General features: G+C 33.9%; 1 protein-coding gene and 1 pseudogene across 1 annotated transcript in view; one reads left to right on the plus strand and one right to left on the minus strand.

Annotated features, from left to right (window-relative positions):
• The window catches only part of ALMS1 (ALMS1 centrosome and basal body associated protein), a 172,428-nt gene that overhangs the window by 124,512 nt on the left and 28,628 nt on the right, over nucleotides 1–19,288 (plus strand). The window contains 2 exon segments of the mRNA XM_039852563.1: nucleotides 753–920; nucleotides 11,065–12,230. Coding sequence (XP_039708497.1) covers nucleotides 753–920; nucleotides 11,065–12,230 — 1,334 coding nt within the window.
• Nucleotides 14,010–14,128, minus strand: LOC120594661 (uncharacterized; annotated as a pseudogene).

The following is a 19,288-nucleotide window of genomic DNA, read 5'->3' on the forward strand; positions in this document are numbered from 1 at the left end:
GACAACTGGTAGTCTGCCACAATGTAAACAGAAAAATATTTTAGAGTATAATTAGCCACTTCTCTTTTTTTTTACACAAAAAAAGTAATACACATTACTTTTTTTTTTTTTTTTTCAAAAGTTATATTCTGGGCAACACTTCAAAATTTTAACCCCTTTTGCTGTTGCTAAATGAATGTTCCAGAAACAGTTTTGATCATGTTGATCTAATCCAAAAATTTTCATTGCCCTTAAGAATGAAAACTTATTTAGCATAGTCTTTCAGAACAGTAAAATCATCTTCCAGACAACTTTTCAAATGCAAATTTTCACATCTTTTTCTTATAAATTCTATAATCAAATAAACCTTATACTTATAGTTGCTTTCCTGATTCCATTCTTATGTAGTCACCTGTGCCTAAAATGCTTTTTTCTTTCCATCTCAGCATGTATTCCAGCTCAGCTATCTTCTGACACCAAAATTGTTAACTTTACTCCAGAGTTCTTGCGCAATCCTCTTGGTCGGAATTAGTTTCTCATTCTTTGAGTACTGAGACGTCTTTATCTGCCTTTCTCTTATGGTTTAATTCTTTTACTTTGTATGATATCTAATTTTGTACATTTTTTAAACTCCGGTTTAGATCAGCAATTTCTAAACACTTTTCTGATTTTTTTTTTTTTCTTCAACATCAGTGACAGTGCCTTGCTGGAAAGGTATTTTAATATTTTTGTCTGCTTCCTGTCTGGATATGGTGTTAATTGCCCTCTCTTAGGTTCTAGTCGTGCTGCTACTACAGAGCGCTCAGCTCAACAAGACAAAAAAATTGAAAGCCCATCAGTCATTAAAGCCATTAAACGGAAAGAGGAGATCCATAGTAAGAGGACAGTTCCTAAGGAAGCCTGGTCAGAAGAGAAAGAATCCTTGCAGATAGATATTGAAGGTAATGGGATTGGGTTGTGTGTGTGAGATAGAGAGAAAGGGGGTGGGGGTGGGGGTGGATACGTCTGTGTGTTTCCATGTCATTCTGATGAGAATGTAGCCTCATGATTTAAGAGTTCTATATTTTCTTTTTTTTTTTAATGTAAATTACTTCAGTGCTACTTTGTCTATGTGAATGTACATACTGATCTGTAAAATAATTTTTACTTCTTGGAAAAGATATCAGCAATTTAGAAACAGGATTATAAACAAATACCTAAGGCTCATGTATTAGAAGTGAAGTATCATGTCTCAGTACTGAAACCTAAAGGTATTCCAGACAAAGACAGAAAGAGCTTAAATATAAAATTTTTAATACAGTAAAAAAGAACCAATATCACATCTATATTTATGCATGGCCCCCTTTTTCTAACATAGAAGACATAAGCCATTACTACCTAGCTGTCAGACTTTACCTAAATAAGGAAAGAAAGGAGTCAAGTAGCTATAATCTGTCTATTGTATTTTGAAACTAGTAGGGAGGCAGCTGCTCACATCAAGAATATATAAGATAAATGATTTCTCACAAGAGTGCCAAGACTGCATAGTGGAGAAAGAACACTCTCTTCAAAAAATGGTGTTGAAAAACTGGATATCCACATGCTAAAGAGTGAAATTGGACCCTTACTTTTTACCATGTATAAAAATTAATTCAAAATGAATCAAAGATCTAAACATGAATTAAAATTATGAAACTTAAAGGAAAACATGAGGAAAAACTTTATGGCCTTGGATTTGGCAGAGACTTCTCGGATATGATACTAAAAGCACAGGCAAAAAAAGCAAAATAATAATAGATTATACTACATAAAAATTAAAAACTGCATCAAAGGACACAGAGTGAAAAGGCAGCCTATAAAATGGAGAAAATATTTACAAATCATGATAAGTGGTTAATATCCAGATTACATAAGGAACTTCTATAAGTCAGCAATAGAGAAACTCAATTTCAAAATGGGCAAAGGACTCAAACAATTCTCCAAAGAAGATAGATGAATGGCTAATAAGCATATGAAAAGATGCTCAGTACCACTAATCATCAGAGACATGCCAATCAAAACCACAGTGAGATGCCACTTCATGCCCATTAAAATGGCCACTATCAAAAGAACAGAAAATAACCATTGTTGACAAGGATGTAAAGAAATTAGAACCGCTGTACACTGTTGATAGAAATATAACATGGTGCAGCCATTATGAAAAATACTACGGAAATTCCTCAAAAAATTAAAAATAGAATTGCCATATGATCTAGCAATCTCACTTTTGGGTCACAGCCAAAAAAAATTCAAAGCAGAATCTCAGAGATAATCTGCACACCCATGTTCATCACAGCATTATTCAAAATAATCATCATAGAAATAGGGTGTAGATGGAGGAAAAAAGAAACCGGAAAGTAAATTTTTAACAAAAGAAAAAATAGCATAAAATGAGATAGTATATATAAGACTATGTATGTAAATGTATATGGGATAAATTCACCTATTTAAAAAACGTTTCAGATTAGGTTAAAAAACAAACTCAGTGTCACACTATATAACAAACACATTGAAAATAAAATGACTCAGAAGGGTTGAAAATAAAAAGGAAAACTAGAGACATGAAAAAGAAATTTGGAGACATGCTATTAATATGGATGAGATTAAATTCAGTACCAAAAGTGTTAGGAGAATTAAGGAGGAATATTTTTATACTGATTTGCAATCCACAATGAGGCTCTAACACATAAATCTTTAAACATGAAATATCATAAATATCCATAAAGGGAGCACTGTCAGTAAGGAAGTTTACGTTGCCTTGTAAAAGAACGAAGGTATAGAATTACATGAAAACAACTCTTATGATATATTGTTAGGCAAAAGTTGCTTAGTGGGAAGAGGGAAGCTTGCTAGCGGGGGAGGGGAATGCAAAACACCATAAACTAACAGAAAACCTCAGAAGACCAAGAAGAAATGGACAATACAGGATACCTGGGATGTTTTCCATTTCTTTAGATCTTTAATTTCTCTCAACAATGTTTTGTAGTTTTCAGAGAAGTTGTTAAATTGATTCTTTTGTTAAATTGATTCCTAAATATTTTAATTTTTTGATGTTACTGTGAATAGAATGGTTTTCTTAATTTTTTCAGTTTAATTGCAAGTGTCTAATAATACAATTGATTTTTAAATACTTATCTTTTATCCCACAACCATGCTGAACTTGTTTATTAGTTCTAATATATTTTTAATGTATTCTTAGGATTTTCTAGATACAAGATCTTGATATCTATGAATATAGTTTTACTTCTTCCTTTGCAATCTTTATGCCTTTTTATTTTTCCCTACTTGCCCTGGCTGACACCTCAAGTACAATGTTGAATAGAACTGGCAGGAGCAGACATCCTTGTATGTTCAGTCTAGAGGACAGACATTCTGTCTTCATCACTGAATATGATTTTAGCTCTGTATTTTTCCTAGATGCTCTTTATCAGATTGAGGAAGTTCCCTGTATTTTTAGTTGAATGTTTTTTTCAAGAAAGGAGTTGGATTTCGTAAAATGCTTTTTCTGTGTCGAGATCAAGTGAGTTTTGTTTTTTATTCTCGATTGGGTTTTCATGTCGAAGAAATCTTATATTCATGGGATAAATCCCACTTGGTCATGCTATATAATTATTTTTTATACATTGCTTGATTTTATTTGCTAGTATTTTGATGAGAGTTTTTGTGTCTGTATTCATAAGAGAGATTGGTCTGTAGTTTTTTTGTGATGTCTTTGTTGGATTTTATTATCAGAGTAGCCCTGGCCTTACAAAATGAATTGGGAAGTGTTCTCTTTGTTTTTTGGAAGAACTTGTAAAAAATCAGTATTCTTTAAATGTTTGGTAGAATTCAGGTGGAACAATCTGGACCTGGACTTTTCTTTGTAGGTAATTTTTTTATTACTTATTCAGACTCTTTACTTCCTTTAGGACATTCAGATTATCAATGACTTGGGTCAATTTTAATAGTTTGTGGCTTTTTAGGAATGAGATTTATTCATTTCATCTAAGATATCCAATTTATTGGCATACACAGTTAATAGTATTCCTTTATAATCCTTTTTATTTCAATAAATAAAATTTATATATTGGTAATGTTCCCTCTTTGATTTTTGATGTAAGTCTGCTGATTTTTTCTTGGTTAATCTAAAAGTTTGTCGATTTTTTTTTTTTTTTAAATCTTTTCAGAGAAACAAGGCTTTGGTTTCTATTATTTTTCTCTTTTAAATTCTCTATGCTATTAATTCTTACTCTAATTTTTTATGATTTCCTTCCTTCTGCTTGCTTTAGCTTAGTTTGATCTTTTCCCAGTGTCTTAAGGTGGAAGGTATGGAGTATTGAAGTCTTCTACTTCCATTGTCTATTTCTTTCTTCACTTCTGTCAGTTTCTGCTTCACGTATTTTGATGCTCTGTCAGGTAAATATATGTTTATAATGTCCTCAAGGTTCATTCATTACGTCACATATTGAGGAATTTCCTTTTTATGTGTATACCACATTTTCTTTATCCATTTATCTGTCAATGGATATTTAGGTTGTTTCCACATCTTGGGTATTATGAATAGTACAGCAGTGAACATAGGAGTCCTGAAGTCCTGATTTCAATTCTTTTAGATAAATACCCATAACTGGGATTGCTGGATCACATGTGGTGATTCCGTTTTTAATACTGCTTTCCATAGCAGCTACACTACTTTGCATAATTACCAACACTTTTTTGTTTTTTTTGATAATAGCCATTCTAACATATGTAAGATGATAGCTCATTGTGGTTTTGATTTGTATTTTCCTGAAGATTAGTGATGTTAATTATTTTTTTCATCCACCTATTAGCCACTTATATGTCTTTCTTGGGCAAATGTCTGTTGAAGTTCTACACCATTTTTAATTGGATTATTAGTTATTTTACCGTTGACTTCTAGGAATTCCTTATATATTTTAGAGATTACCCCTTATCAGATACATGGTATGCAGATATTTTCCCTCATTCCGTAGTTGCCCTTTCACTTTGTCGATTGTTCCTTTTCCTGTATAGAAGCTTTTTACTTTGATGTAGTCCCACTTGTTTGTTTTTGTTTATGTTGCCTATGCTTTTAGTGTCATATTCATAAAATTATTCCTAAGACCAATGTCATGAAGCTTTTCCCCATTGTCTTCTTTTAGGAGTTTTACAGTTTCAGGTCTTATATTTGGGTCTATAATCCATTTTTAGTTGATTTTTGTGTATGGCATAATGGAACAGTCCATTTTATTATTTTCCATTTCTCAGCACCATTTGTTGAAGGAATTATTCTTTCCCTACTGTGTATTCTAGGCACCATTGTCTAAGATCAGTTGATTGTATATGCGTGTATTTATTTCTGGACTCTGTTCCGTTCCATTGGTTTCAATTAATCTTTCTTACCTTATTTTCCTCTTTTCCCTCTATTTTATAAATTGTACAAGCCACACAAACGGAATGTTTACACTCACTTGCTCCGTGCTTTCCCACTTTCATGCCTTTGCTTATGCTACTTAATGAAGTGGGCGGGAAAGGACAGTATGATTATCAAGGAGTAGAGCGATGCATGGTGAAGTAGGAAAGTTATATAGTACTTGTATACCATTATTAGGGAATTTTGATTTTGTTCTAAATTTAAGAGAAAGCCATGGAGAGCTGTGAAATAGGAAATGACAAGTTCAATTTACATTATTAAAAGATTACTGTGACTATTCTTTGTAGAATACAGTGGAAGATGATAAGAGTAAACAGGAGACCTATTAGAGACATGCAGTGTCGTGGGAAATGGAGAGAAGTGGACAGATTTATGATTGTTTGGTGAAGATGAATGGCAGGAACAAGGAAGGTGTGAGAGACATAAGTATCAAGAGTAACTCCTAGATTTTGGTCTGCTTTTGAGTGATGTGCCATTTAAAGAGATGCAGAAGATTGGAAGAGGTACTGTTTTAGAGGAGGCTAAGATAGAGTTCAGTTAGGGGCATATAAAATTTGAGATGGCTATGAGAGCCAAGGGAGTATATTAAGAATGTAATTGGCTATGAGTCTGGAGCTCAAGAAAGAAGTCACAGCTTGAAATGTAAATTTGAGAGTAGTTAACAGCATAAAGATAATACTTAAAGAACAGGGAAAGATGAGGTTACCTAGAAAGAGAATACAGACTGAGAACATCCTCTTAAATTGGGCACACTTAGAGGTCATTGATCATCTTAGCAAGAGCAGTTTTAGTTCAGTGGTATGGTTATGCTCTGATTGGAAGAATGAAATTGGAATAGGGGAAGAGGTAAAGAAAAGGAAAAATTATATTTTCCACTTTAGAGGCTTGGCTGTAAAGAAGAGCGAAGAAATGAGCCAGTCTCTGAAGGAGAAAATGAGGGTTTTCTAAAGATATAATATTACTAAATGATGCTTTTAAGATGTTGGAAATGATCCATTAGAGAGAGCCTGAAGATATGAGAGAGATGTAATAGGAAAGGAACTGAGGTCTTAAAGATGAGTTGGGCTCCAGAGCATCAGTGGAGGGGCTTGCCTTGAAGAGAAGGATGGGTGGTTCTGCTGTTGCATCTGAAAAGGTTGTAGGTGTAGGTGGGTTGGCAGAGGCTGGCATTATTAGTGTTGCCTATGTAATGATCGCTCTACCCAGAATGTTCTTTACCTTCTGTCTTTTTGTTTACCTCTCATTTTTACTTTGTATTTCAGCCTCTTCAGAGAAGCCTTCTCTAACTACCATTTTCCATTTAAATTTTTGTTACATCACTTTGTTTTTATCCTTCATAGCCCTTATTACCATTTATAATTATATAGCTGCTATCTCAAGTATCTGTAGAAACTAAGCAAAACCTCTCAATTTTTAAATGTTGCTGGATAATGCTAAAATTATATAGAGATTTTTGAGATATAATTGACATATAAGATTGTATTAGTTTTAGGTTTACAATGATTTGATACAAGTATACATTATGAAATGATTAGCACAGTAAGTTTAGTTAACATCCATCACCACACAGTTACATTTTTTCCTTGTGATTAGAACTTTTAAGATCTACTCTCTTGACAACTTCCAAATATATGATTCAGTGTTGTTGAAACTATAGTTACCATGCTATACATTACATTTCCAGGACTTATTCATCTTATAACTAGAAGTTTGTAACTTTTGTCCACCTTCACCCATTTCGCCCACCTCCCACTTCCCACCCCTGCCTCTGGTAACTACCAGTCTGTTTTCTATATCTGTGAATTCAGTTTGTTTTTGTTTATAAGATTCCACATGTAAGTAATACCATACAATGTCTGTCTTTTTCTGTCTGACTTATTTCACTTAGCATAATGCTCTCAAGGTTCATCCATGTTGTCACAAATGGTTTTTTATGGCTGAATAATATTCCATTATGTATGCATACCATATTTTCTTTATCCATTCATCTATCAGTGGACACTTAGGTTGTTTCCATGTGTTGGATATTGTAAATAATGTTGCAGTAAATGTGAGGGTGCAGATATCTTTTTAAGATAGTGATTTCATCTACCTTGGATAAATACTAGATGTAGAATTTCTGTACCATTTTTAATTTTTTGAGGAAACTCCATACTATAACAGCACTAATTTACATTCCTATCAGCAGTGCACAGCAAAAGAAACCCTTTTCTCCACATCCTCGCCAACACTTGTTATTCCTTGTTTTTTTGATAATAGCCATTCTAACAGGTGTGAAGTGATCTCTCATTGTGGTTTGATTTGCATTTCTCTGATGATTAGTAATGTTAAGCATCTTTTCATGTTACCTTTTGGCCATTAGTATGTCTTCTTTGGAAAAATGTCTATTCAGATACCGTTTTATGCTTGTTTCAGCCTGTTGATGGTGATGCTCTCAGTTAGAAATGCTTGAGGGCAATCACCTGGGCCCCATGAGCTTCCTGCAGACGTCTCCCCTTTCCAAACCAGTGTTACAACTGGACTGACCCTTGTGGTTCTTATGATTGCAAGATGCCCTTCAGCAATAACTACCACGAAACTTTGAAGAAAAAGTTTATTACTTACAAGCCCTGTATCATACAAGACATGCCAGGGAGCACACAGCAAGCTTATAGGTAGAAAAAGAGAGCATAAGCATGGGCTTGGGGTTCCGCTTTTATTGGGGTAGAGAGTGGGATATAAGGTTGCATAGGCTAACTCTTTTTTTGGCATATTTAAAACATAAGAACAAGAATTTAAAGCGCAGGAAGAGCGAAAAAGAAAGAAAAACAACAGCCAGGCAACCCAAATGGCAAGTTATCTAAATGAACCATGAGTTAGGGGTGGACTGGTGGGGGCACATCCTGGCTTTTTATGTAGTTGTGTGGCTGGCAATGTGTTTATTCGAGACAGCCTTCCTTAATGTGGATAGCTCTTTGAAGAGGATGCCTGGACAATGAAAGCTTAAGTCAGTCACTTGTATTACATAAAGAAAAGCCAGCTATAAGGGCTTACATACAGATTGCCCATTTTTAAATTGGATTGTTTGTTTTTCTCTTGAGCTATATGAGTTCTTTATGTATTTTAGATATTCACCCCTTATTAGATAAATGATTTGCAAATATTTTCTCCCATTCTATAGATAGCTTTTTCATTTTGTTGATAATTTCCTTTGCTGTACAGAGCATTTTAGTTCGAAGTAGCTCTACTTTTCGATTTTGCTTTTGTTGCCTTTACAGAAACTTACCCCCTGTTTTCTAGGAGTTCTATGGTTTCAGATCTTACTTTTACATCTTAATCCATTTAGAGTTGATTTTTGTGTATGGTGAAAGATAGTAGTCCAGTTTCATTATTTTGCATGTGGTTGTCCAGTTTTCCCAGCACCACTTATTGAAGAGACTGTTCCCCATCGTATATTCTTGGCTCCTTTGTCATAAATTAATTGACCTTATATGCATGGGTTTATTTCTGGGCTCTGTATTCTGTTCCATTGATTTATGTGTCTGTTTATGCAGTACCATACTGTTTTGATTATTATAGCCTTGTAATATAGTTTGACATCAGGGAGCATGATGCCTCTAGCTTTCTCAAGATTGCTTTGGTTATTGGAAGTCTTTTGTGGCTCTGTGCAAACTTTAGGATTTTTTGTTCTATTTCTGTGAAAAATGCAGTTGGGATTTGGTAGGGATTACAGTGAATCTGTAGATTGCTTTGGGTAGTATGGACACTTTAACAATATTTATTCCTCCAGTCCATGAGCACAGAATATCTTTTTATTTCTTTATGTCTTCTTCAACTTCTTTATCAGTGTCTTATAGTTTTCAGTGTACAGTACAGATCTTTTACTCCTTCATTGACATTATTCTTAGGTATTTTATTGTTTAATGCAATTGTAAATGGGATTGTTTTCTTAATTTCTCTTCTAATAGTTTGTTATTAGTGTATAGAAACACAACTGATTTTTGTATATTGATTTTATCTTCTGCAGTTTTACTGAATTCATTAGTTCAATTTTTTGTAGGTTTTTAGAGTTTTCTATGTATAATATGTCATCTGCAAATAATGACAGTTTACTTCTTCTGTTTTGCTTTGGATGCCTTTTATTTCTTTTTCTTGCCCCATTGCTCTGGTTATGACTTTCCTACCGTGTTAACTAGAAGTGGCAAGAGTGGGCATCCTTATCTTGTTCCAATAATCTTAGAGGAAAAGTTTCCATTTTTCACCATTGGGTATAATGTTAGCTGTGATATTGTCATATGTGGCCTTTATTATGTTGAGGTACATTCCCTGTACACCTGACTTGTTGAGAGTTTTTATTATGAATAGATGTCCAATTTTATCAAATGCTTTTTCTGCATCTATTGAAACAATCATATAATTTTTATCCTTCATGTTGTTATTGTGGTATATCACATTTATTAATTTGCAAATGTTGAACCATCCTTGCATCCCTGGAATACATTCCACTTGATAGTGGTGTATGATCCTTTTAAAATATTGTTGAAGTTGGTTTCCTAATATTTTTTTGAGTATTTTTGAATCTGTTTATCAATGATATTGGCTTGTAGTTTTCTTTTCTTATAGTGCCCTTGTCTGGGTATTAGGGTAATGCTGGCCTTGAAAAATGAGTTTGAAACAGTTCCCTCTTCAGTTTTTTGGAAGAGTTTGAGAAGGTTTTATATTAATTCTTCTTCAAATGTTTGGTAGCATTCACTGGTGAAGCCATCTGGTTTTTGTTCATTGGGATGTTTGAGAGTCTTTTTATATTTTAGACCTAAAAGCGGATTCCATGTGTCTTACTGTATTCTAGGGAAATTGCCTTAAGAATTCCCATAGTATTTAATGAAAATGGTAGTTGCCAATAATCTTAAGTGTAAGTGAAGAGGATCCCATAGTTACAGACATGACTTCGTTGCATGTAAATTTCTTAGTTTCTACCTATGACCTGGAACTACTAAAATGTGTATTGACCCTGTATTAATGTTTACAATTAGCATTTATGTTTGTAAGATGTTATTATATCTAATTCCTTTTTTGACATAGATTAACGACTGTCAAAAAAGTGAAGGTGGAGGTAGTAAATTTTGTTCGGTATATTTTACCACAATAAAAAAATATTAGAGAAAAAAATGTAAAGGTGGTTCACAGAAAGGAATTTCAAGAGAAACAAAACATGTGAAGAGTTTCCCCCCCCACCATTTAATTACTGATGATGAAAATGAAGTCTTGGATTTCATAGCAGAAAAGAGGGTTAACAATACCTAATAATACCTCTCAGTTTTATCAATACCATTGAATTAAAAGGGAGGAAAAAAAAACAGATTTGGAGTACATAGCACAATACCCCACACATAGCAGGCAGTGAATACAAACCAGCTGCTATTACAATCCATAGGAATAAAGTAGCTTATTCTGGCAGAGTCCAGCCCAGAATCCAGGTCTCTTAAATGTATACTAGTCTGATCACTCGGTACAAGGGCTAAATCATTTGTGCAGGCAGTGAATTTTCTGAAACTTTATATAAGCTGTTTTTTCCTTTGGTTTTTTGTTCTAAAGAATTAAGTGTGAATACTGTTTCTAAAGGGAATGAACATATTTTGAAAGTCCTTCAAAATCTTTTTTTTTCTCCTTTTCAGAGTCCAGTTGTCATTCAGAATTTGAAAATACTACCCATTCTGTGTTCAAGTCAGCCAAGTTTTACTTTCATCATCCAGTGCACCTACCCAATGATCAAGAGTTTTGCCATGAATCCTTAGGGAGGAGTGTTTTCATGAGACATTCTTGGAAAGATTTCTTTCAGCGTCATCCAGACAAACAAAGAGAACACATTTGTCTTCCTCTCCCTTGTCAAAATGAGGAAAAAACGAAGACAGATTATACCAGAGTAGAGAGCCTCAGTATCAATGTAAACTTGGAAAACAAAGAAGTAATACATCCTACTAAAAGTCAGGCTAGAAATTATGCAAAATGTGACAAACAAATTAATGATCAAAAAAAAGATCATAAGGTCGCCCCAGAGCCAACAACTCAGCACACTGCAAATTTGAATGAACTCTGGAACAAGTATCAGGAGCGGCAGAAGCAACAGAAATGTCCAGGATCCAGTGACAGGAAAGAACTGTCCTTGGTGGAACGACTTGATCGTTTGGCTAAACTACTTCAGAATCCCATCACACATTCTCTTCTGCCCTCAGAAAGTACACAAGATGATAGCAGAGGGGAACGAGATGCTAAGGAACCATGTGGTAGACATGAACAGCAGAAAAACAAGCTTCAGAAAAAGAAGCGGTATAAAAGCTTAGAGAAATGCCATAAGAACATCGGAGATCTTAAAAAAAACAAGGTGCTTTCTACTCAGCAAGCTGGAAGGTCCGATCAAATTAAGATTGAACAGGTTAAATTTGATAAATATATTCTGAGGAAACAGCCAGATTTTCGATATATAAACAACACTTCTTCAGATTCTAGACCCTCAGAGGACAGTGAGCTGCTCACAGATACTGCCACCAACATCCTTTCTACCACTACTTCTCCTATGGAATCAGATATATTCACCCAAACAGATAAAGAAGTGACTTTGCAAGAGAGGAGCAGCTCTATTTCCACCATCGACACTGCCCGATTGATCCAGGCTTTTGGCCATGAAAGAGTTTGTCTGTCACCCAGGCAAATTAAATTATACAGCAGTATCACTGACCATCAGAGGAGATACATTGAGAAGCGGAACAAGAACAAGAAGAAAGCATTGACTACAGGTTATCCCCAAATGAGTTCTGAGCACACCAGAAGGAAACACATCCAGGTACATGGCTACAAATTGCACCTGGCAATGTGACTGCCTTTTTCATGGACTTTTTAATTAAGCTTTGCACACAGGTGAAAAAAAAGCCAATTTGCCCTTTCCTCACTATATCATTTTTTACCAACTGGAAAAGAGTGAGAAAGTGTAGTACGGTGCTATTGTGAGTTGTCATTCTTTTCATCAACACTCATTTATGAATTACCCTTTGGATGAAGGGCTTTGTTGCTAAATGTTTCAGAATCTGCAAAGTATATCCCTGGCACAGGGGAACTTCAAGTTTAGAATGACCTGCATTCTGAACAATATTGGCTGGGTTTTTTTCTTTGTTTTTTGTTTATTCATTCCTCCCTCCCTTTCAGGAAATTTTGAGTTGCTTAAACACACACACACACACACACACACACACACACACACACACACACACACACTACATTATGATTTTTTTAAAGTAAATGAAGAATTGGAATGAAAGAAAATTAAATGGGAGCTACAACATGATTTTTTTAATTAAATAAATGAAGAATTGTGAGTGATGGGAAGACAAGTTGAAGCCAGAGGGGAGATAAATATGCCTTGTAGATATGGTTGCTAGATGTTAGCCACAAATTTCACTTTATGTTTTCTGCCAGTTAGTATCGCTAGAATTTTATCAATTACGTTAGTCTGTAATATAAAAACGAACTAAATTTTCAAAAGCATTACAGATATTTTTGGTGCTGTTACCTAGGAGAAATTTTACTCACCACAGTGTCACAGACCCTTAGCAGTACCCTTACAGTAGATTCAGTAACAATGCCTATAAGGCTAACACAGCCTCAGCGTAGGGAGTTCAGTAGAGGCAGCTTTCAAGACGTCAGCAAATGCAGTTCACTACTTTAAACTTAAGAATAAAATTTAGGGTATCTAGGGAAGTGTTCTTCAAAGAATGAGGCTTACAAAATGGTTTATTGGGTATAGGAAGAAAGATATTAGATTTATATTCATTTTTCTCAACCTTTTAAAATTTATACTTTTCTATATGTTTGTAATATATGAATATAGTAGTAATATAATTTATAAATAAATATCTATTTTAATAATTTATGTTCAAAAATATTTTTTATCAGTAGGACCTCATGATCAAATAATTTGGAGATCTCTAGAGGAAAGAAGGCACAAGACATTTGGACAGTTTACCATAAATATTATTTCTCATAATTGAGATTTTGGTATTAAATGGCAGTGATATATAAATAATACAAATGACTTTTAAGTAAAAAAGAATTGGGAGTGACACAGACTAAGGCTATTTGTTCCATAGAAAAAATAGAGTAAAAGGATCCAGGTGGAGGGTTTTTATGTGCGTAGTAAAATACATACACATAACATGAAGTATAATTTTAACCATTTTAAAATGTATAGTTTAGTGGTGCTGAGTACATTCAACAGTGTTTTACAACTATCACCACTATCTAGTTTGAGAACTTTTTCAGCACCGTAATGAAACCTCATACCCATTAAGCACTCTCTATTCTCTCTTCCCACGAGCCCCTGACAACCACTTACCTAACCTTCTGTTTCTGTGAACTTGCCTGTTCTGGTTATTTCATATAAATGAAATCTCACAATATGTGACCTTTTACTTTAATGTTTTTAGAGTTCATCCATGTCCTAGCATGTATCAATACTTCATGCTTTTTTTTTCTTTTTTTTTTTGGTGGAAGCAACCCTTGGTTGACCTCACAGATTGCAAGGACCTTGTCGGCTTACACTCCCTTATTTTTTTATTTTTATTTTTTACGCCTACAGCACCTGGTCTTCCTAGGTGGTCTCCCATCCAAGTGGTAACAAGACCCGACCCTGCTTAGCTTCCAAGATCAGATGGGATCGAGCTTGTTCAGGGTGGCATGGCCGTAGACAGTACTTCATTGCTTTTTATGATGAATAATATTCCATTGCACGTATATACTACATTTAAGTTTCCATTTCATCCATTCATGGACATTTGGGTTGTTTCTACCTTTTAACTGTTGTGAATAGAGCTGATATGAACATTTGTTTAAGAGTTTTTATTTGAAAACTCGTAAACAGTTCTTTTAGGTGTATACCTATAAGTGGAAACAGTAAGTTTGTATGGTAATTCTTTTAGCTTATCGAGGAAATGCCAAACTGTTTTCCACAGTGGCTACACCATTTTACATTCCGCCAGGAATATCTGAGGGTTCCAGTGTCTGCACATTCACCAACACTTTTTATTTCCTTTTTTTGGCCATCCTAGTGGGTATAAGTAAGGTGGCATCTCATACTCATTGTCATTTTCATTGTGGTTTTGATTTGCCTTTCCCTTTCCCTAATGACTAATGATATTAATTAAGCATCTTTTCATGTGCTTATTGGTCATTTGTATGTCTTCTTGGGAAAAATGTCTATTCGAGTCTTTGCCTATTTTTTAATCTTGATTTGCTGTTTTTGTTGTCTTTGTCTACTTTTTAATTGTCTTTTTGTTTTTGAGTTGTAAGAGTTCTTTATATATTCTGGATTGTAGACCATTATCAGCTGTATAATTTGCAGATATTTCCTTCCACTCTCTGGGTCATCTTTTCACTCAATATTACTGTTCTTTGATGCACAACAATATACTTTTGATGAAGTACCAGTGAACCTATTTTTTTTATTTTGTTACTGTGCTTTTGGTGTCATATCTAAGAAACCACTGACAAATCCAAAATCATGAAAATTCGTTTTTATATTTTATTTTAAGAATTTTATACCTTTATTTGCATCTTTATACTTTTATTTGCATCTTTAATATATATTGAATTAATTTTTGTATATGGTATGAGGTAAGGGTCAAACATCATTCTTTTCCACATGGCTATCTAGTTGTTCTAGCACCAGTTATTGAAGAGACTGTTCTTTCACCCTTGAGTGGTATTGGCATCATTGTCAAAAATCGATTGACCATAGATATGACCGTTTATTTCTGGGCCCTCAATTCTATGCCTTTGATCTACATTCATATCTGTACACGATTACTGCACTACTTTGATTACTGTAGCTTTGCATAGTCAGTTTTAACATTGAGAAGGTCATTCCTCCAACTTCGTTCTTTTTCAACACTGTTTTGGCTATTTAGATTCCTCATTTTGCCATGTGAATATTAGGATTAGCTATTCCATTTCTGCTGAAAAGGTTGGGATTTTGATATTAATTGCATTAAATATGTACATCACTTTGAGGTTTATTGCCATCTTAAGACTATTACGTCTTCCAATCCATAAATACAGGATCTCTTTCAATTTATTTGTCTTTCATTTCTTTCAGCAATGTCTTGTCGTTTTGAGCATACAAGTGTTGTACCTTCTTGGTTAAAATTTATTTCTAAGTATTTGATTTTCTTTCTTTTTTAAGTTATTTTTAATTATGGTAAAATACACAACAAAATTTATCAACTATTTTTAAGTATGCAGTTTAATAGCATTAAGTACATACTATCACCATTATCCATCTCTAGAGCTCTTTTCATCTTGCAAAACTGAAACTCTATTCTCAAACAAACAGCTCCTTATTTCACCTTATTCTCAATCCCCGGCAACCACCATTCTATTTTGTGTCTATATGAATTTGACTACTCTAGGTACTTCATGTAAGTGGAATTATACAGCACTTGTCCTTTAGTAATAGACTTATTTCACTTAGTGTCCTCAAGATTCATCTATATTGTAGCATGTAACAGAGTTTTCTTCCTTTTTAATGCTGAATAGTATTCCATTGTATGTATACCACATTTTGCTTATTCAGTTATCCATCATTAGATACTTGGGTTGCTTCTGTCTTTTGAGTAATATGAATGTTGCTGCTATGAACATGGGTATGCAAATATCTGTTTAAGACCCTGCTTTTAACTTTGGGAGTTACATAACCAGAAGTGGAATAGCTGGATCATATGGTAATTCTATTTTTAATTATTTGGAAACTAACATACTGTTTTCCACAGCATTTACACCATTTTACAGTCTCACCAATAGTTCACAAGGGTTCCAATTTCTCCACATCCTTGCCAACACTAGTTTTTTGGGTTTTTTTTAATGGTAGCCATCCAAATGGGTTATGAAATGGTATCTCATTGTGTTCAGCATCTTTATGTGCTTATTATTTGTGTATCATCTTTGGAGAAATACCTATTTTGCCTGTTTTTTAATTGAATTGTTTGGTGTTTTTGTTGTTGAATTGTAAGAGTTTTTTAATGTTCTGGATATTAACATCAGATACATAGTTTGCAAATATTCCCATTTTGAGGGTTGCCTTCTTTGCTGATTGTGTCCTTGGATGCACAGATGTTTTAATTTAGATATTATCCGATTTGTCTTTTTGCTTTTTTTATCTCTGCTTTTAGTGCCTTATCCAGGAAATTATTGCCAAATCCAATGTCATTAAGGTTTTTATCAGTTTTTTTCTTTTTAAGTTAAATGGTTTTAGATCTTATCTTTAGCTCTTTAATTCAATTGAGGTAATTTTTATATACGGTCTAAGGTAAGGCTTTAACTTTATTCCTTTGCATGTGACATCTAGTTGTCCTAACACCATTTGTCGAAAAAAGACTGTCTTTTCCCCTATCGAATGGTCTTGGCACAGTTGGAATGTCCTCAGGGTTCATCCATGTTGTACCGTGAGACAGGATTTTCTTCCTTTTTAAGACTGAATAACATTCCATTGTATATATGTATCACATTTTGTTTATTCATTCATCTGTCAATGGACGTTTGGGTTGCTTTTACCTCTTGACTATTGGATATAGTGCTGCTACGAACGTGGCTGTGCAAATATCTTTACGAGACCTTGCTTTCAGTTCTTTTGGACATATATCCAGAAGTGAAATGTCTAGATCATATAGTAATTCTGTTTTGAATTTTTTGAAGAACTGCCATACTTTTCCACACCGACTGCAGCATTTTACAGTCCACCAACAGTACACAAGGGTTCTAATTTCTCCACATCCTTGCCAACACTTGTTATTTTCTGTTGTTGTTGTTTGTAGTAGCCATCCTAATAGGTGTGAGATATAGCTCTTTGTGATTTTTTTTATTTGCATTTCTCTGATAATTAATAATGTCGAACATTTTTTATATGCTTATTGGTTATTTATATGTCATTTTTGGAGAATTGTCTATTCAAGTTACTTGCCCATTCTCAAATCTAGCTATTTTTTTGGTCATTGATTTATAGGAGTTCTTTATATATTCTGGATATTATCAGACATATGATTTGTAAATTTTTTCCCCCAGTCAGTGGGTTGCATTTTCACTATGTTGTGTTGATTGTGTCCTTTGATGCACAGATATTTTTAATATTGGTGTAGTCTCAATTGTCTTTTTGCTTTTGTTGCTTGAGCTTTGTTGTCATATCCAAGAAATCATTACCAACTTCAGTGCCATGAAGCTTTCCCTTATGTGTTCTTCTAAGAGTTTTATGGTTTTAGGTCTTTAATCCATTTCTAGTTAATTTTTTTATATAGTGTGAGTAAGGCTCCAGCTTTATTCTTTTGCATGTGGATATCCAGTGTTCTCAGCACCATTTGTTGAAGAGACTGCCCTTTCTTTATTGAGTGATCGTGCACCTTTTAAGGGTCAAAAATCCTTTGACCATATGTCATCTGACCACATGTACAATGTTTATTTCTGAGTTCTCCATTCTAGTCCATTGATCTGTTTGTATGTCTTTATGTCAGAACCACAGTTATATTATTGTATCACTATAATAAGTTTTAAAATCAGGAATCATGAGTCTTCCAACTTGGTCCTTCTTTTCAAAATCATTTTGGTTCTTCAGGGTTTCTTATTATTTTTAATGATTTCTTACTGTTTTTAATCATTTTTGTTCATTGCTTTATGATTTTCTTTGAGTTTTTTTCTGATAACTTAATATCAGTTTAATTTTAATTAACTGAAGTACATAAACCACTCTTCTCTGTCACCCTCAGATATGAAACAGTATCTATTGACTCTGTCTTATGAAAAATTAAGAAACCGGTTGTGCTTCTCCCCACCTACTCCCATACACACACATTTTCCCCCAACCTACCGATATTCATTATATGTGAATTTTTGTGATAATTCATTATTTGTGAATTTCATCTCATTTCGTTACAGTAGTATTACTACTGCATTGACCAGCTTTATTTTCAAGAATTATAACATTTTACTTATATATTATAAGCAAAAATCCCCATTTTATTTACTTAATGTTTTTAAATATAGTATCAGTATTTACCATGAGTCTTTTTATATAACTTAATGAGTTTATTCATTTAAATAATTCTGTCGTTTGGCTAGATTTTAAAACAGTTGTTAAGGGGTGAGCATCTCTTCAGTTCTTAAATTTTTGAGACTATTTTCCTATTACCTATATATAAGAACAACAACTTGGTTGGGTATAAATTATAAAACTTTTGAATAACAATCCTTAATCCAAAACTGTCAATTTTGCTCCCTTTTTCTGGGCACCAGTATTTAGTGTTCCTGTGTCAGAGGCAACCCTGATATTCTTTCCTTATGGGAGCCTGGTTTTTCATTCTTGAATTCTTGTCTGTCTTTAAAATTTAAGTTTAGTTTCTTCCCAGGGTATGTCTCAGTGTTGGTCAATCTCTATTAATTTTTTTATTATTGAAATAAAATTCACATGCCATATAGTTCACTCTTCCTTTAAGTATACTTTTCAGTGGTTTTTAATACATTCAGAGAGGGTAAAACATAGGCAGGCTCCTTGTATCCTTTACCACAACCATCACCACTAATTCCAAAACATTTTTGTCCCACCAAAAAGAAATCCTGTGCCCATTAACAGTCCAGCCTCCCCCACCTCTTCCCTCTCCACCCCCATAACCATTAATCTACACTCTGTCTCTATGGATAGATGTATATTCCAGTTTCTCTACATCTTTGTCAACACTGTCATTGTCCGTCTTTTGATTACAGCCATCCAGATAGATGTGAAGTGGTATCTCATTGTGGTTTTAATTTGCATTTCCCTAATGACTAATGATGTTGAGCATTTTTTCATATGCCTGTTCGTATATCTTT

The sequence above is a fragment of the Pteropus medius genome, unplaced genomic scaffold (genome assembly GCF_902729225.1).
Source record: "Pteropus medius unplaced genomic scaffold, Ma_sr-lr_union100, whole genome shotgun sequence".
Taxonomy (NCBI): Eukaryota; Metazoa; Chordata; class Mammalia; order Chiroptera; family Pteropodidae; genus Pteropus; species Pteropus medius.